The 17,904-nt window shown below is 47.7% G+C and overlaps 1 protein-coding gene across 1 annotated transcript; it reads left to right on the plus strand.

The window, feature by feature from the left end:
• The first annotated feature begins 14,476 nt into the window (after window positions 1-14,476).
• Window positions 14,477-16,705, plus strand: LOC134612233 (tubulin polyglutamylase TTLL5-like). Its single transcript, XM_063456581.1, has one exon. It carries the CDS (start codon window positions 14,477-14,479, stop codon window positions 16,703-16,705), a length of 2,229 nt encoding a protein of 742 aa, XP_063312651.1.
• The last annotated feature ends 1,199 nt before the right edge of the window (window positions 16,706-17,904 follow it).

Genomic DNA, 17,904 nt, shown 5'->3' on the forward strand with positions numbered 1-17,904 from the left:
ACCTGGTACACATAGGGGTAGTACTGGATAAGATCCGGGCCGCTGGCCTGACATTGAAGCCAGAAAAGTGCCATGTAGGTATGGCAGAAGTACAGTACCTGGGTCACCGAGTGGGATGTGGGAACCAGAGACCAGAGCCCGCCAAAGTAGAAGCGGTGGCTAACTGGCCCACGCCCACTACTAAGACCCAGGTATTGGCCTTCTTAGGGACAGCAGGGTACTACCGACGTTTCGTTCCTGACTACAGCTCTATTGCTAAGCCCCTGACAGATCTGACGAAAAAGAATTTGCCTAAGCAGGTCCTGTGGTCCCCGGCTTGTGAAGCTGCGTTCCAGGCACTGAAACAAGCTCTCGTGAATGCCCCTATCTTGGCTGCCCCAGTCCCTAACAAACGCTTTCTCGTTCACACAGATGCTTCCATGTATGGACTGGGGGCTGTGTTAAGCCAAGTTGGGGAAGATGGAGGAGAGCATCCTGTCGCATACCTCAGCCGAAAATTACTACCCCGAGAAGTGAGTTATGCGGCAGTTGAGAAAGAATGTTTAGCCCTAGTCTGGGCATTGAAAAAGTTAAGTCCCTACTTGTATGGGCAAGAATTTTCCCTTGTAACAGATCATAACCCCCTCGTTTGGCTTAACCGGGTCTCAGGCGACAATGGGAGACTGCTGAGATGGAGCTTGGCATTGCAACCTTACAACTTTACTATTAGCTACAGACCCGGTAAGCTGAACGGAAATGCGGATGGCTTATCACGGCAAACCGACAGATCCACCACCTCTTAGTCCGGACATCCCCAAGTTGACCCGCCACAGGGTCAAGCCGGGTCTGCCGGAGTGTTCCACAAGGGGGGAGCCGTGTGACGGAACCATCCGTCTGTCTGGTGCTTTAGTGGATTCGACTATTTTAGGCCATCCGTCTAAAGGACTGATTTGTTATGTTATGAAGCATGTTTTTACCGTTCCAGCCTGTTTTCCAGCCGTTCACCTCATTTCGCACGAACTCCATGTCTAACATATGGGTGGCCGTCATTTTGGGACTTTTGCACGTGTTCGCGGCCATCTTGCGTGCGAACAGCGGTGTTTGCCTGTGAACGCGTGGAACTAAAAACGGATACCCAAACAGGCGAACACCGCTGAGACCTCCATACACCCAGAAATTCGTGTTGGAACTACCGAACGACGAGCCATTCGGTAGTTACTGGTAATCGGCTATGGGGAATCCAGCGAACTCGGAGATAGTTGTGGATGATGAGGATTTCGTATGATTTTAACCGGCGAACGGAGACCGACTGCAGGGCCAAGACTTGTGGAACTCTTTTCGGCTAGAAGATCCGTGCAGTCGGTCAAAACTTCAATCATCCATAACTCCCGAACCCCTTAACCGAATGGGCTGGGATTTGGACAGAGTGTTCCCCTAACCAAGACCTTTCAAGCGGTGCTGGACTTAAAGGTGTACCCCCTGGTTTTGGGGTACATCCATAACTGGGGTAAATTATTGTACAGTATAATTGTGTTATGTGGTTATCTGAGGGGAGGAGAGGTGGGGGTGTTACCCTGTGTATAATTGGTTATTTTCATCCTCCCCCTGGGAGTGCCCTGTGTGTGCCTTTTCCTAATAAAAAGCAGGCTGGATGTTCCAGTCCTCAGATCTTGTTTTGACCCTCAACACGGAGCTTCAGTCTCGTTATTGGGGGGATTCTTATTTACGCTTAAGGACTATTATTGGGAATTTATACCGTTTGGTGGATATCGTTATTCGAGAGATTACTGCTTCCCCTGGTTATGGTTCGTGGATTATACAGTAGACGAACAAGGACTTGATACGGTGAAAGGGGAAGGTGGACTAAACGGTGATTTACTTATTAAGACAAAAGGTGTCTTAACATTGGCGAAGCCTGTGTTCGTCGGAGCAGAAGAGGAGAAGATCGTCTAAGTAGATGATGCATTGGATCTCTGGATCTTAGGTGGGCCACCACTGGCTTTAGGAGTTTGGTGAAGCACCATGGGGCTGAGCTGAGCCCGAAAGGGAGGCAAGTGAACTGCCAAGGGCGTCCGTGCCAGAGGAAACGTAGGAGTGCTCGACAGTCCGGGTGTACCGGGACTGACAGATAGGCGTCTTTTAGATCGAGCCTGGTGAACCAGTCGTGACTTCGAAGGAGGTCTCGTAGGAGGTGGATGCCCTCCATCTTGAAGTGGCGGTAGACCACATATGCGTTGAGGGCGCGTAGGTTGATGACGGGGCGGTATTCTGCCGACTTCTTCCGAACCAGGAAGATGTTGCTGAAGAAACCACCCCCGTCGTGGGCCGGCTGGATAGCCCCTTTGTCTCGGAGCTCGCGTAGCTCCGCGTTGACAAGGTTGCGGTCGGAGGTTGACATGTGAATGGGGCGAGGGGGCTGAACCTGAAAGGGGGTCCCCACTAGGTCTATGATATAACCCTGTACAGTTTGTAGGATCCATGTGTCTGAGCAAAGGGCGGCCCAATTCTGGAAAGAAAGGGAAATACGGCCCGCAGTGCGGGTACATGGTAACAGTGGAGGAATATGGGTTCTTACCTGCGGCAAAGCGGGAACGTCCGCGGCCGCGGGATCCGCGACCTCTATCCGAGCCTCTTGAGAAGGGTTATTGATGGTAGTCCCTTGTCGGATAAAATGGTGTTGGCTGGGTGCGGGGGCCTGAAGGCCAAAATCGGCTGGCGGCACGGCCCCGTTGCCGGCCAGCCCTTCCAAAAAACCCTCTGGTAGGGTTGCTTCGGAAAACTTTGCGCATTGATGACTGCGCCTTATTGAGGGAGGTGAACACGTTTACGTGTTTATTGAGTTCCTTGAGGAACGGTTCACCAAAAAGTTTCCCTTGTGCCTGGGGCCCAATCTCCTTTGTGCCAAGGTCTGCCAGTTTGCCGTTAATACGGTACAACGCTGCTTTTCGCCTCTCCGAAGAGAGCGTAACATTGGTGTTTCCGATGAAACAAAAGCACCGTTGTGCCCATTCACGAACATCATGTGCCCATTCCCTGATGTCCTCGGAGGAGAAGGAGTCGGCTTTTGCGTAGGCGTCATCCGCCAGATACATAATGCGTGCCAGGGGGCCTTCGGAATCCAGCAGGTTATCTTGGGCACCCCATAGGCCTTTCTCTACCCCACGGCGGGGTCTCTACCACTACGCGTCATGAAGGTCGACATGACCTTATCGAATTCCGGGGTCTGAGCGACTTTATCCGGCAGGGAAGGGCGTGGGCATTCAGAGTCGGCTGCGGACCTCTTTCTCAAGAGGTTTGCGAAGCCACAGGTGCATGAACCTGGCAAGGTGTTCTGGAGGCGACCAATCACCCGATCTGGGGTGCCGTATGTTACGGGGGTCGAACATCGCTTGACCCGAGGGGTCCAATATAGTGTCTGAGTCGCGAGGTTCTGCGTCCACAGTGTCCTCGATACCTCCAGACTGGGCAGCACCCAGGAGGGTCTCTCGCATGAAAGCGGAGACAGACTTCTCATCCGAGCCCCATGCGTCGTAGTCCGAGTCAGAAGCATCAGCCTGCCACTCATCCAGGACTGACATGGACTGGGCAGGGTCCTGCTCTTCATCCGAAGAGTATTCCTGACGCGGGGCCGGGGTGTGTAATTTAGAGGGCTTGCGTTTGGCAGGTGCCTTACCCTTAGTCGGTTTTGGTGTGAAATCTTCGCCTTTGTCATGGCGCTTTTTAGGGCGGGAGTCATCCCTTGACTGGTGGTCGGACAATTCAGATTCCGATTTCTTGGCGGGGACGTCTGCGTTTTGGTACATCAGGAGCCGCGGCTCGGGTCTTAGAGAGTGCCTTCTCCACAGAGGCAGCGACAGCTGCGTTAATCATGGCCTGGAAGTCCACAGGGAGGTTCTGGGAATCTTCCATGATAAGGGTAGGCAAGTACGTCACTGAAGGCACAGTAAAAAACGGGCACCCAGGTCTTGGTAATAGGCTTAGGGTCAGATTTGGTATAATGGTGGGAACAAGCCCAGAATAACCCCAGCAGGGTATGATAGTGACCTTATAAACTGGGGCTCACCCAGTTAGAGAGAACTGCGACAGCTAGTCTCCCAGTAAGCAGCGTATTTATAATGGGGGCTCACCCCGGTTGCACAGGGTTGGGACCCTTAAGTGCAGGTCACAGTAATAATAAACAGGCAGCAGCACTGACCTGACTGACCCAGCCACAGGATATCTTGATAGAAGATGATGAGACAGCAAACAAATAGCATATAGAGGTGCTTGAGCAGGTAATCCTTCTGTCAGACACAAAAGGGTGTGAAAACCGCAGTGCAGGCTGCAATAGCAGGTGAACACAGGCACACTGAGTCCCAAATGAGGTGCACGAGGCAAGACTAAGATGGCCGCGAAATTCTTGCGAGATTCGCGATCCAAAATGGCGGCCGCGAGGTAGGCCGCAAAGCCGGGGACTAAATTAATAAGGCCGGCCGCGGGTGGAAGCGGGCCGGCGCGGAACCGGTCGCGAACGATACCGGCCGCAAGGAGGGAGCCCAGGAGGGTACTCCAGGTAGGGGGGGGACCTGGGGGAACCGGGGGAAAGCCAGGAAGGGTCCCAGAAGGTGTAAAGGGGCAGAGAGGAGGGCAGAAAAGCCACAGAGAGCCCCTAGTCCCACAGCCCACTACAGAAATATGAAAAAGGGCTAATGTAATAGCAAAGTTAGAGTGTAAAATTAAAACAAACATATAATAGAACAAGGTAACGACAATAAGTGAAAAAAGGCTCCAGGGGAGCAGATATTCTGACCTGTCTGCGATGGAGCAGTAAAGAAAGAGGAAGTTATGCAGGCAGCATGACCCTTATATACTGTGCTGCTCAGTGATTTACTTGTTACTTTACGTTTTTTCTTTACTGCTGTGGAGTTTAGTAAAGAGAGTTAATGCAAAATAGGAAGCCTCCTGTCATGTTATAAAATTGTTGCTATTACATGCAACAATGTTTCATTAGTCAAAGTATTCACGGTGTGAATTAGAGGAGTTATAGAGTAGTTTTCAAGATAAAGTTACCTCAATAGAATAGGACAGATATATATGTCCCTATAAGGTATAGTACTACTTAGAATTGAGCAGAGTCTTGCAAAGGGTTAGGGGTGTATAGTGAGAGTAAAGAAGTGATAAAGCACTTCTACAGTTGCTGGTAGAAATTCCACCCACTGTCCCAATATCCCAATACCCCAATGCAGCAATATAATGATAGATATAATGATATAATGATTAAGCTAACAGAGATAAACCTGTGAGGCTGTCTGGTCTAACTGAGTAGTTATGTTTTAAGCCAGAGACACACTATCACTGTCCCACTACAGATGTTAAGCTTTAAATTTTCTAATCTAACTATGTTGCAAACCAGTTAGAGAAAGATACAGCACGTCTGTTGCATTTGGCAGATAATTAGTCTAATGTAGACTCTGTCTTGCGAACTTGAAACTTACTAATAGCCATGGATAGTAATTCCTAATATAAGTTAGAAACCTAACAATATTATTCCAGGCATCCCCATCTATTGCTATGCACAAAAAGCAGTTTAGACGATCTAACGTTAAAACCCAGTGGTTATGGTGGAGCTCAACGCGCGTTTCGGCGCCAGCATTGCGCCTTTGTCAAGAGCTATTAGTTAGTTTCCCTTACCTGTCTCTTAGTGCCCCCCACCCCCATTCCCCTGTTCCTCTCCCTTCTCTTTTAGTGGTCCCCGCATAACCCAGTGTTCCTTCCCTTAATGTTCCTCTTCTCCCCCCTAGTGTTCTTCACCCCGTCCCCTGTCGCCATAATGTTCTTAACCCCGCCTCCCCTGTCCCATAGTGCTCCTTACCACACCCCTTACATAGTTTTCCTTTCCATCCTCCCCCATAGTGTTCCTTTCGTGCCCCCCCTACCCCATAGCGATCGTTACCACCCCCCGTCCCATAGGTATCCTTAACACCCACCCTCGTCCCATAGTGTCCCCCCTGTCCCTTAGTGCCCCTCTCTCACTCCCCTCCTTGGTCCCCGCTTCCCGCTGTGTCTCCTAGTAGCTTGGCAGAGTGGAGCAGTGCGCACCGCGGTACAGGAGATTCAGTCTTCTGTACCCGACGAGACTGACAAAAAGTGCTCTCTCAGTGTGCACTTCCTTTCAGTCCGGTCAGGTACAGGAAACATAAGTTTCTGTACTGCGCTGCACACTGCTCTGCTAGGGCACGCTACACAGAATGCCTGGTAGGAGGGAGCGCTGTGCGCCCACCTCCTGCCAGTCACTCCGATCTAGCGCCCCCCCAGGACGGTGCGCCCTAAGGTGGCCTCTTGAGCCACCTTATGGATGTGCCGGCCCACTCATTCATTACTGGTATTGCCGGTGATTATCGGCCTATACCAATACTTACAAAAAAAATCGGAATATGAGCTGATAATATCAGCAAAACTCATAATCGGTCGATCCCTACTAACAAGAAATAAAATAAGAAAACTTTCTTAAACATAATGTTTCAGTGCGGCATAAAACAATATTAAAAGAAGTGCTAAAAAAAACGCACATAAAGAGACACAAATTAGTGAATTGTGTGTCACAAAACAGTGAATTGGAGTGATTTAATTGGAGTGATATAGATTCCAGAAAGTATTTAATTATATGCTCAATGATCTTGCTCTTGCTAGCGCCAAAATGGACGTTGAGCGGACGCCACTGTTTTTACTTGTGGGAATCAATATCTAAAGTCTCTTATGAAACTATTGAGGTTATCTTTTCAGCGATTTAGATGTTCAAGGTACTCCCACAAAGCAGTAAGGCAGGTGGAGGTCAAGCCTATGTCTAGTTCAGCTTTAGTGGAGATGTTAGTATCCTTTTTAGGTTTAAGCAAGTCTTAACCCCTAAAGGACCAAACTTTTGTAATAAAAGGGAATCATGACATGTCACACATGTTATGTGTCCTTAAGGGGTTAAGATCCACATTTGGACTCCTGTTGGTTGCAGATATTTAACTACCACTATATCAGATCAAACCCTGAACACTTACCGGGTGTGGTTGCTAGTATGAATGGGAACTGGTACCATAACTGTGGATTGTTGAAATGTCAGCCATAATGTTACTTTATTTCTAATACAGTTTACTGACTTCGGCAACAGTTTAGAATCCACAGGATCCCAACCTGTAAATCTGAGACATTCCACATTCACTATCTACTGTGTTACCCTGTTTTAAAACCATTTTGCTGATAAATAAGCGGTTACAAGTATTTCTTACGACACAAGTAACCTCTAATTTGCTCGATAGTCTAATCTGAGTTTAAGTATTCTCAAAACTTATACCCCGAGTGGGTGATATTCACTGACTCTAATAATATAATTGAGGACTTTCTGGAACCTATAATATTGATACATGTTCCGTCATGCCTAGGGCAGCACAAATCCAAAATACACTACTGTGAAGGGCCTTCTAGTGATAGCTGCTCAGAAGCTATTTTACTAAAATGGGCAATCCTAAGAAGCCACATTAATCTCCGATCTCATCAGTGAAGACACCGGTGGAAATATCAGCTGCTGTTACTTGCTATTCTGAGGGTCAGAGAAGAGAGGTTCAGACATCAATTATTATAATATGGTGCCCTCACTCGAAAGACCTCGGCCGGGGATCCCCGCAATTTCAGAAGGCGTGATTAACATCTACTTAAAAGAAGCTGTAGAGAAACTTACCTTTGCAGGGGGACCTAGCTGGCATGCTCCACAAATAGCAGTATCATTCAGCAGAAATCAGATAGCATCAGCTCTGAAATTTGTCGTATTAGGAGACGTGTCATTAAGTTGGAGGATGACAGGGACCTCTTGGCTTCTCAGATAAAACATCTCACCACAAAAATGAAAACACAATCATACTACCTGACTGGTGGACAGGGCCCACAGATCCTTGAAACCCAAAGTGGCACCTAGGGACTCCTCTTATGATGCTATCTGCAGGGTACACAATCTCCCCCTTAAGGAAGAAATTTTACAAACAGCACGTAAAGCTGCTTCACCTATTCAATATCAAGGCCAGTACCTACAGCTTGTCCCAGATCTCTCATGGTGCATGCTGCAGACGCGAAGGGCCCTCGTCCCAAATACAGAAAACTGAATTTTAAATACCGATGGGGGTTTCCATTTGACCTGATAATCATCCTCAATTTGTCTGATACTGATGTGCAGGACTAGTATTCAAAAATGAATTCTCCTACACCTCCACTACTGTCGCAGACACTGATGTGGCAACACTAAGTGAGGAAACGTCATATGGAGACACGGCAATCTGCCAAACATCTTCCACCTCACAGAACTGAAACTTCTGATAGAGCCTGCTAGTATTAGACTCAAAAATGAATGCTCCAGAAAATGTGCATTAGATCAAACTAGGTATAGCTGGGTATCAGGCCTTGTGTCAGGCCTTCTCTCACCCTACTACAGTGATGGCGAACCTTTTTGAGCCCAAACCGCAATACATGCCAAATGTTTTTCCTTAAAGTGCCAACACGGCAATTAAACCTGAATATTGAGGTTTAAGTTTAGAAAAAAACAACTCGGACTGTTGTCCGAACTAATTAACAACTTTTGTTTTAAAAGAACACAACAACAGAGAGTTCAATGATACAAATTTTAAATAATGATATAAATAGATAAAATTAAGCTTATATTTATTAGAATCTCCAACAAATGCAATACATACACACACAGACTGCTGAATACACACACATAGTCTGCTGAATACACACACACACACACACACACACACAAACACACACACAAGACAGCTGAATATAGAGACTGATGAATACACATACAGACAGTCTGCTGAATACACATACAGACAGTCTGCTGAGTACACACACAGGGACTGCTGAATACATACACACACTGCTGAATACACACACACACTGCTGAATACACACACACACAGACTGCTGAATACACCCACACACAGACTGCTGAATACATGCACACACACAGACTGCTGAATACACGCACACACACAGACTGCTGAATACACGCACACACACACAGACTGCTGAATACACGCACACACACAGACTGCTGAATACACACACATACTGCATTGAGGGGTGTAGTGTATGTGTTTGTGTTAGGGGTGCTGTGTGTGTGTGTGTGAGGCTTGCTGTGTGTGAGGGTTGCTGTGTGTGAGGGGTGTTGTGTGTGTGTGTGTGAGGGGTGTGTGTGTGTGTGTGAGGGGTGCTGTGTGTGTGTGAGGGATGGTGTGTGTGGGGGGGTGCTGTGGGGGGGTGCTGTGTGGGGGGGTGGGGTGCTGTGGGGGGGTGTGAGGAGTGCTGTGTGTGTGTGTGAGGGGTGCTGTGTGTGTGTGTGTGTGTGTGTGTGTGAGGGGTGGTGTGTGTGTCTGAGGGTTGCTGTGTGTGTGCGTGAGGGTTGCTATGTGTGGGGGTGGTGTGTGTGTGGGGGGGGGTTGTGTGTGTGAGGGGTGCTGTGTGTGTGTGTGTGGGGTGGTGGTGTGTGTGTGTGTATGAGGGGTGCTGTGTGTGTGTGAGCGGGGTGCTGTGCTGTGTGGGGAGGTAGGGGTGCTGGGCGGGGGGTAAGGGTGCTGTGTGTGGGGGGTAGGGGTGCTGTGTGTGGGAGGGTAGGGGTGCTGTGTGTGGGGGGGTAGGGGTGCTGTGGGGGGGTAGAGGTGCTGTGTGGGAGGGTAGAGGTGATGTGTGGGGAAGTTAAGGGGGGAGGGGAGGGATGCTGGGTGTAGGGGAGGGGTGCTGGGTGTGGGCAAGGGGTGCTGGGGAGAGGAGGGGTGCTGTGTGGGGGGTAGGGGTACTGTGTGTGTGGGGGTAGGGGTACTGTGTGTGGGGGTAGGGGTACTGTGTGGGGGGGGCTAGGGGTAATGTGTGTGTGTGTGGGTAGGGGTACTGTGTGTGTGGGGGTAGGGGTACTGTGTGTGGGGGGGTAGGGGTACTGTGTGTGGGGGTAGGGGTACTGTGTGTGGGCGTTAGGGGTACTGTGTGTGGGGGTAGGGGTACTGTGTGTGTGGGGGAGGGGTACTGTGTGTGTGGGGGGAGGGGTACTGTGTGGGGGTAGGGGTACTGCTGGGGTAGGGGTGCTGTGTGTGTGGGGCGTAGGGGTACTGTGTGTGGGGGGGGTAGGGGTAATGCTGGGGGGTAGGGGTGCTGTGTGTGTGGGGGGTAGGGGTGCTGTGTGTGAGGGGGGTAGGGGTACTGCTGGGGGGTAGGGGTGCTGTGTGTGGGGATGGGGTGTGGTAAACGTTTAAAAAAAAAAAAAAGTATATTAAATTATTATCTTCTCCCCCCCCCCATTTTTACCTTTAATGAAGGAGGGGGGGAAACAGTCATCCCTGGTGGTCCGGTGGTGGCAAGTACTGCTTCCGGTTCGGGAGGCAGGGGGAGGCAGGGGAGGGATCTTTGAAGCAGCTTCCCTGTCCTCCCGCGTGATGCTGTGTGGATGGTAACGTGCGGCAATGCTCCACACAGCTTGCTCACGGGAGGACAGGGGAGCTGCTTCAAAGATCCCTCCCCTGCCTCCCCCTGCCTCCCGAACCGGAAGCAGAGTAGGCGCCTGCCGTTTCGGGCAGGCAGGTGCCTACTCTGCAGTGATGGCAAACCTATGGCCGCGTGCCCACAGAAAGGGCCCGGCGTGCCACCTGTGCAGGGCCGGCGCTACCATAAGGCGGCCGCCTTAGGGCGCACCGGCCCTGGGGGCGCAAAATCAGGCTGACCGGAAGGAGGGAAGCGCACTGCGCTCCCCTCCAACCGACGACCTATTGTAGCGTGGCCAAGCGCCCGGTTCTGCGAGGGCGCCGGCATCCCTACGCGGTGCGCGAGGGAGCTGAAGAGGAAGCACACATGGGAGAGTGCTCCCTCGCGCCCGCCCGCCAGCCAGGGAGCCAGCCAGGGAGCCAAGGAGCCCAGGAGGAGCCCAGCAGCACCACTGGACCCCAGGGAATCCCTTCAGCACTCCAAAAAGGTAAGGAGGCTGGGGGATTAAATAAAAAAAAAAAACATGTGTTAGTGTGAGTGTGTGTGTGTCTGCTAGTGTCAGTGAGTGTGTCTGCTAGTGTCAGTGAGTGTGTCTGCTAGTGTCAGTGAGTGTGTCTGTTAGTGTCAGTGATTGTGTCTGCTAGTGTCAGTGAGTGTGTCTGCTAGTGTCAGTGTGTGTGTCTGCTAGTGTCAGTGTGTGTCAGTGAGTGTGTCTGCTAGTGAGTGTCAGTAAGTGTGTTACTGTGTGTCTCTTACTGAGTGTGTTTGTGTGTGTATTAGTGAGTCTGTTTGATGTCTGTTAGTGAGTGTGTGTTTGTAAGTGAGTGTGTATGTATGTCTGTCGCTGAGTGTGTCTGTCAGTAAATGTGTGTGTCTGTTAGCTGGTGTGTATGCATCTGTTCGTGAGAGTGTGTGTGTGTCTTCAGCACTTACCTTTCTCTAGCGCCGGACTCCCTTGGCGCTGGGGATACCTCCGCCTCTCAGCTCCGAATGCTCTTGCCGCGCACGCATTCAAACCGCCCACAGGAAAGCATCACTCAATGCTTTCCTTTGGACGTTCAGTGTTTGAGAATAGCGGAAGCTCCTCTAGCGGCTGTCAGTGAGACATCCACTAGAGGCTGGATTAACCCTCGGTGAAACATAGCAGTTTCTCTGAAACAGCTATGTTTTCAGCTGCAGGGTTAAAACTAGAGGGACCTGACACCCAGACCACTTCATTGAGCTGATGTGATCTGGGTGTCTGTAGTGGTCCTTTAAGTGTGTGTGCATCTGCATGCACTGGTGTACATACCGCGGTCGCAGGGGTCACAGCCCTGCAACCCCTGCGACCAGGTGCCCGCCGCCTTGAGTTGCGGCCCTGGCCCGCGCAGAGTAAGCGCGAGGGGGGGGGGCACGGATCAATTTGCGCACTGGGGCCCCATGGGTCATGTGTACGCCACTGCACCTACCCTGGTGTCTGCCGCAGGCTGTGTGGAGGGGACGAGGATATGAATGACATCATATCCCTGCTCCCTGTGTACCACACAGCGCGGCCGCCCTGTGATGGGGCTGGGCTGCAGGACAGGACTCCAAGGAGCCAGACAACATGCATCTAGGGGACAAGATTGAACTGATGTAAGTATGTAATTGTGTATGTCTCTGTATGTATGTATGTAGGTCTCTGTATGCCTGTATGTCTTTGTATGTATGTTTCTGTATGCATGTATGTGTCTATATGTTTCTGTATGCCTGTATGTGTCCGTATGCCTGTATGTACAAATGTATGTGTCTGTATGCCTGTATGTCTTTGTACGTATGTGTCTGTATGCCTGTATGTCTTTGTACGTATGTGTCTGTATGCCTGTATGTCTCTGTATACCTGTATGTATGTATCTGTATGCCTGGATGTGTCTGTATGACGGCATGTCTCTGTATGCGTGTATGTCTTTGTATGCCTGTATGTATGTATGTGTCTGTATGCCTGGATGTCTCTGTATGTATGTTTCAGTATGTCTATGTATGTATGTGTCTGTATGACGGTATGCCTCTGTATGTATGTCTATATGCCTGCATGTATGTCTCTGCCTGTGTCTGTATGTCTCTGTATGATTATTTCTGTGTTTGTATGAACCTTATTTTAAACAAGGGTGGGGGGCACCAAAATGCATCTTCGCCTGTGTAACTAAAAATCCTAGCACCGGTCCTGCACCTGTGGCACACGTGCCATAGGTTCGCCATCACTGCCCTACTACTACCTCTCTTCCTACTACCTCCTACAGCTATGTTTCCTCCATAATTGTTCTCTGAAGCTGCCCCGCTGGTTTCCTATTCTTTCTCTATATTATGTACTTTCCTTTCCTTCTCTTACTTCATGTTCATTTCTCTCAGGCTCTGATACCCATATTTAAATTAATGGGCATTTGCCATTGCTGGCATGACGAGGCTAAATATCTGTTCGGTAAGATATCTGCCGCATTTACTAATCATAAATATATAGATTATCAATGGATAGATTATTCCCTGAAGGGGAACCAGAAAGGCAATGCTGCAGCATAGAAAATAAAATCCAGATTCCTAGATGCAAAATCAACACCAAAAAACCCACATAAACCTGAAGTGGACTGCGATCCCGCACATGAAATACGATGCATCTCCACATCCAAGAGATGGGGGGCTAAGGCTCTCCTGCCCGTTGTAAGAGACCCAGAAATCTCCCTGAGGAGAGTGGTATTGTGTTTGTCTGCAGAACTGTTTGTTTTGGTTCTTGATGTTATGCAAGATAAAGTTCTGGTTTTACACAAAAAAAAAAAAGGAATATGATGCACCTCCATGGACAAGTAGCAGCTGAAGTTAGTCAGGGCAGAACATTTCATGTGCAAAGCAACAGTATCACTTGGAAAATAACTAAATACAACATGGAGAAGAGATTGTATTTGTACTCGAGGAGACACACAGGAAAACAGCCTGCTCTCAATGTGGTGAAACACAATAAGCAGGCTTCATAGAGGGAAACAAAAAAGCAACACAGCAAATAAAACACACAAATAGCAATTAAAAATCAATGCTAACCTAAAAATAAAACAACTATTCAAGCAAAGCTGACTGAACCTGCATATGAAAAATAATGCCATTGAAAAGACGTGTTGCACCTAAAGTCAAGCAGGGCAGCACATTTCATGTAAACATTTGTTCAGTAAAACAAAATTAATGTAAACCGTCTTTAAAAAGGCAGCACAGGGAAAGTGCCTGCCTGCAGTGTGGTGAAACACAGAAAGCAGACTAATACTTTTCTTGAAGGGTAACAAGAAAGGCATCAAAGCAAGAAAAGCATTACAAAATAAAACAAAAAAGAAAACACAACAACAGAACACAGGAAAATAAAAGAGAAATGAAACTGAAAAAATGAAGCAAGACGTTTGAAATTCACGTTGAGCTGCCTTTGGAAAGACTTGTCAGATCAGAGGTTAAGCAGGGCAGCACTTTTCATGTGAAGAACAACAGTGAGTATTTGCTTACACTGTGTTCACCAGGCTATCTACCTACTTACTTCTAATGAAAAATATATTTTAGGAGAAAAAAAAAAATTACATACATAAAAAAAAAAAAAAAAAAAGATAATCAATATTAACAGTTTACTCCGGCGACCACAACCACTTCAGTGATTTAAAGCAAAAAAACAACAAACTCATTTTTATTGAAGACGAAGAAGAATGTAAGCATATTAGCTGTATATCTTTGATGCAACGTCAATTTTAATGCAATTTTAGGATAATCTGATATTGGGGCTATACTTTGAACTGAACCTTACTGGGAAAATTCTGCAAATCTCTTTCCTTGGCCTCCCAATGCTCATCTGACCTCACAGTGCTGCTCTGACATCACTATGCTCCTCTTAGCTGACTGTGCTGCTACTGCTCCACTTAGTCATTGCACTGCATAGCAGCCAACTGAACAGGAGGCTAAGAGAGCAGTAGCAAATTCATTATTTGGTATTACACAGATATTGATACCAGCTAAATATATAATCATGGCTGGACAACAGCCTAAGAAGGGTGAACCCTCTGAGCGCCAGGAGAAAGAACACCACCCCTGCATAATATGGACTGGGGGTTCAGAAAAAACGCCAGTGGTGAAATTTCAAGCAGAAGGCGCAACTGGAATGGTATGCCTGCGTGAGGTGGGAGAACACTACCAACTGGCATACAAGATGGCTCGTATCGGGAATAGCCCGGTCAGCACAATGCTATCTGCTCATGGGTTTCAGAAAGTGGAAGCCAGCAGTAGCAATTTCAATTTGATGTGGACAGGACCATACAATAATGCTTCTGTCTTGGCAAATCTTTCCAAATTTCAGAAAATCAACCACTTCCCCAATTCTATGCAGTTGGGACACAAGGATCTACTCTGCAAAAACATTCAAACCCTGCAGAAGAAACATGGGGCTCAGACTTACAACTTCCTACCCCAGAGTTATGTACTTCCCAATGATAACAAGGAATTCCGCAAAGTTATTTCGAAGGATCAAGGCCCCTGGATCTCAAAGCCTGTCTCTGCCTGTCAAGGACGCGGAATTCAGATTATCAATTCCTTCTCTCAAATAAACAGAAGGGAAACACTCCTAGTCTCTCGTTACATAAAAAATCCACTTCTTGTTGACGGATTTAAATTTGACCTACGCCTCTATGTACTGGTCACGTCGTATGATCCACTAATTATTTACCTATATGAAGAGGGTCTTACAAGGTTTGCCACTAATCAATACAAACCAACGGAGGATAACATGAAAAATCAATATATGCATTTGACTAACACCAGCATAAACAAAGCAAATGCAAACTATGTGAGATCCACAAATCCGGAAGTGGAAAATCATGGCAGTTTATGGAGCATGGGTGCATTGCTGCGTCACCTAAAGGAATTGGGAAAAGACACAGCCACGCTCATGTCTAAAATAGAAGAGCTTGTTATTAAAAGCATAATATCGGCGGAAGGCTCTATTGCCTCAGTGTTGCAAGGAACGCTCGCTGACAGAAGAAAGTGTTTTGAATTGTACGGCTTTGATGTCCTAGTAGATGAAACCTTAAAGCCCTGGCTGTTGGAAGTTAATCTAATGCCGTCTCTGGTTTCTGATGGACCCCTTGAATTAAAAATCAAGGCAAATCTGCTTGCAGACACGCTGACATTAATTGGTGTGCAGTGTCAAAATACCCAGCAGAATATGGACAAAGGGCCCATAATAACTGCAAAAGTGAAAGAAGGTTATCAAAAGACAGCGGCTGGACAGACCGAAACCTCCCAAGAGAGGATGAAGATAATTCGTGAGGTCAAGGAGGAGGAAGAGAGAAGAGGCGGTTTTATTCGAATCTTCCCCAACAAGGATACATGGAAGAAATATAGCAATTTCTTGACATACAAATCCTTTAATAGCATGCTGGCTTCTCATCTTTTTACAAAGAAGTCGTCAAAGCCGGGATCCAGCAGTAATGGACTTGGCCAACACTCTGCGCTATATGAGCGAAAGCTGCCACTACTGCGGACAAACATCCCTGAGATGGCACTCAGTCAAGGCAGTCCATCTCATAGTAGAGCAACTCCCAAGGATGTGAGGACATGCAAACCCCTTAATAAGATTCAGCCTCTCCATCTGCATGCAGCAAAGATGTCAGATCCAAAAGCCAGTCGTTTTGGTGTTGGGCAACACTCTGTGCTGCGTGGGCAAAAGCAGCCATCACTGCAGACAAATAAGTCAGTCATTCCATCTAAAACTTCTCACATGAGCAGTGAAAGAGTTTCCAGGGAGGTGGAGAGACAGAGATTGCCCAATTTAGTAACATGCAAACCTTTGGATAATATTCAGCCTCGCCAACTTCTATCAACAAAGCTGTCAGATCAAAAATCCAGCAGTAGTGGACCCTCGGCACTGTATCAGCAAAAGCTGCCGCCATTGCAGTCAAGCAGACCCGTGGATCATGTGATGACGCTCAGGCAATTTAATAGTAAAAAAAACTGCACACAAAAATGTGGGTATAATTCAGTCCGTCCATCTAAAATATTTCATCAGAGCAGCGAAAGAGTTCCCAAAGACATCAGGAGACAGGGACTATGTGGCATCAGGGACTCTAGCACAGACTCCGGAAGCATGAGACAAGTTGATCCACAGCCTACTGTTGTGTACGGTTCCAGTGAGCTATTAAACATCATCACTGGCTTCTCGTCCACCTACCAACAACTTTGCGCAGAACTCGATCGGCTATAGTGGCACTAGGATGCACCCGAATCTGACACAAAACCAAAAACAGGTACAATATTACAATGATATGTCTGCTTTCTGTCTTACAGACAACCCCAAAAATATAAATTAAGACAAAATGTTAATATCTGTTAGACTTTTCTTACAGCTATTGGAAAAGCTAATCTTATGTTTATCCATAATACATTCCTATTCCATATTGCATATGTAGAATTCTCCATGGATATCTAGCATCTTGATTGTAAAATGTACGTTATGTGGCCATATGCGACCATTTTTTCTTGCTTTTTTGTTAATAACCTTAGGATGAGCTGATTGGAGGGACTAGAACAAGAGGATCTAGAAAAGAATGTTCTGGAGCTTTGTGATTCGATTCTTCCTGAGGCATCTTTACTATCAAAGCCAGGTAAGACTGGTAGTAGTATTTCTACTGCTCAGTTAGCCAGAGAAAGACAGACCTCAATCTGTGCTGACCCTGAACCGAGCGCTTAAAGGGAAACTGTAGTGCTAGGAATACAGAGTTGTATTCCTATCACTATAGTAACCTATAGTGCCCCTATCCCACATGCTGCCCCTCAGCAGCGCAGAAAGGGTTAACTGACTCCAGCGCCGATGTCCCTCAGTGGTGTGTCAGGCTCCGCCTCCGCTCCTCCTCCCCCGATGTTGGGGACCTAAAGTGCACTGGCGGCGATCACTATAGCTATCAATGCTTTCCTCTGGGATTTTAGCGGACCCTGGATGTCCTCATGCACAGCGTGAGGACATCCAGCGTTAGTTAGTTAGGTGACTAAAAGTCGTCTAACGACCCGGAAGCGTCTCTGGTGGCTGTCTGGTAGATAGCAACTAGAGACAACAACTGCAATAATTACAATTATTGATTGAACCGACGGACATTGTACCCAGACCACTTCAATGAGCTGAAAAGGTCTGAGTGCCTATAGTCCACCTTTAAAGTGGAACCCTCACCTCCGTGGCATTTTACTATTATGTTTACTTATTTCCTATATTTAATAAACATGAAAAGTGTGGCCCTGCTTTACCTCTACTTTGACAAGTCTTTCCAAGGAAAGCACATTTTATGTGATGCTCAACATGAATTTCAAGTGTCTTGCTTTTTTTTTTACAAGGGATTCTCCAGTGCTATGAAAACAAAGCCATTTTCCTGGCACTGTAGAATTCTGGAGTGCCCCCCACCCCATGTCAGC

Source organism: Pelobates fuscus, chromosome 5, assembly GCF_036172605.1.
Source record: "Pelobates fuscus isolate aPelFus1 chromosome 5, aPelFus1.pri, whole genome shotgun sequence".
Lineage (NCBI taxonomy): Eukaryota > Metazoa > Chordata > Amphibia > Anura > Pelobatidae > Pelobates > Pelobates fuscus.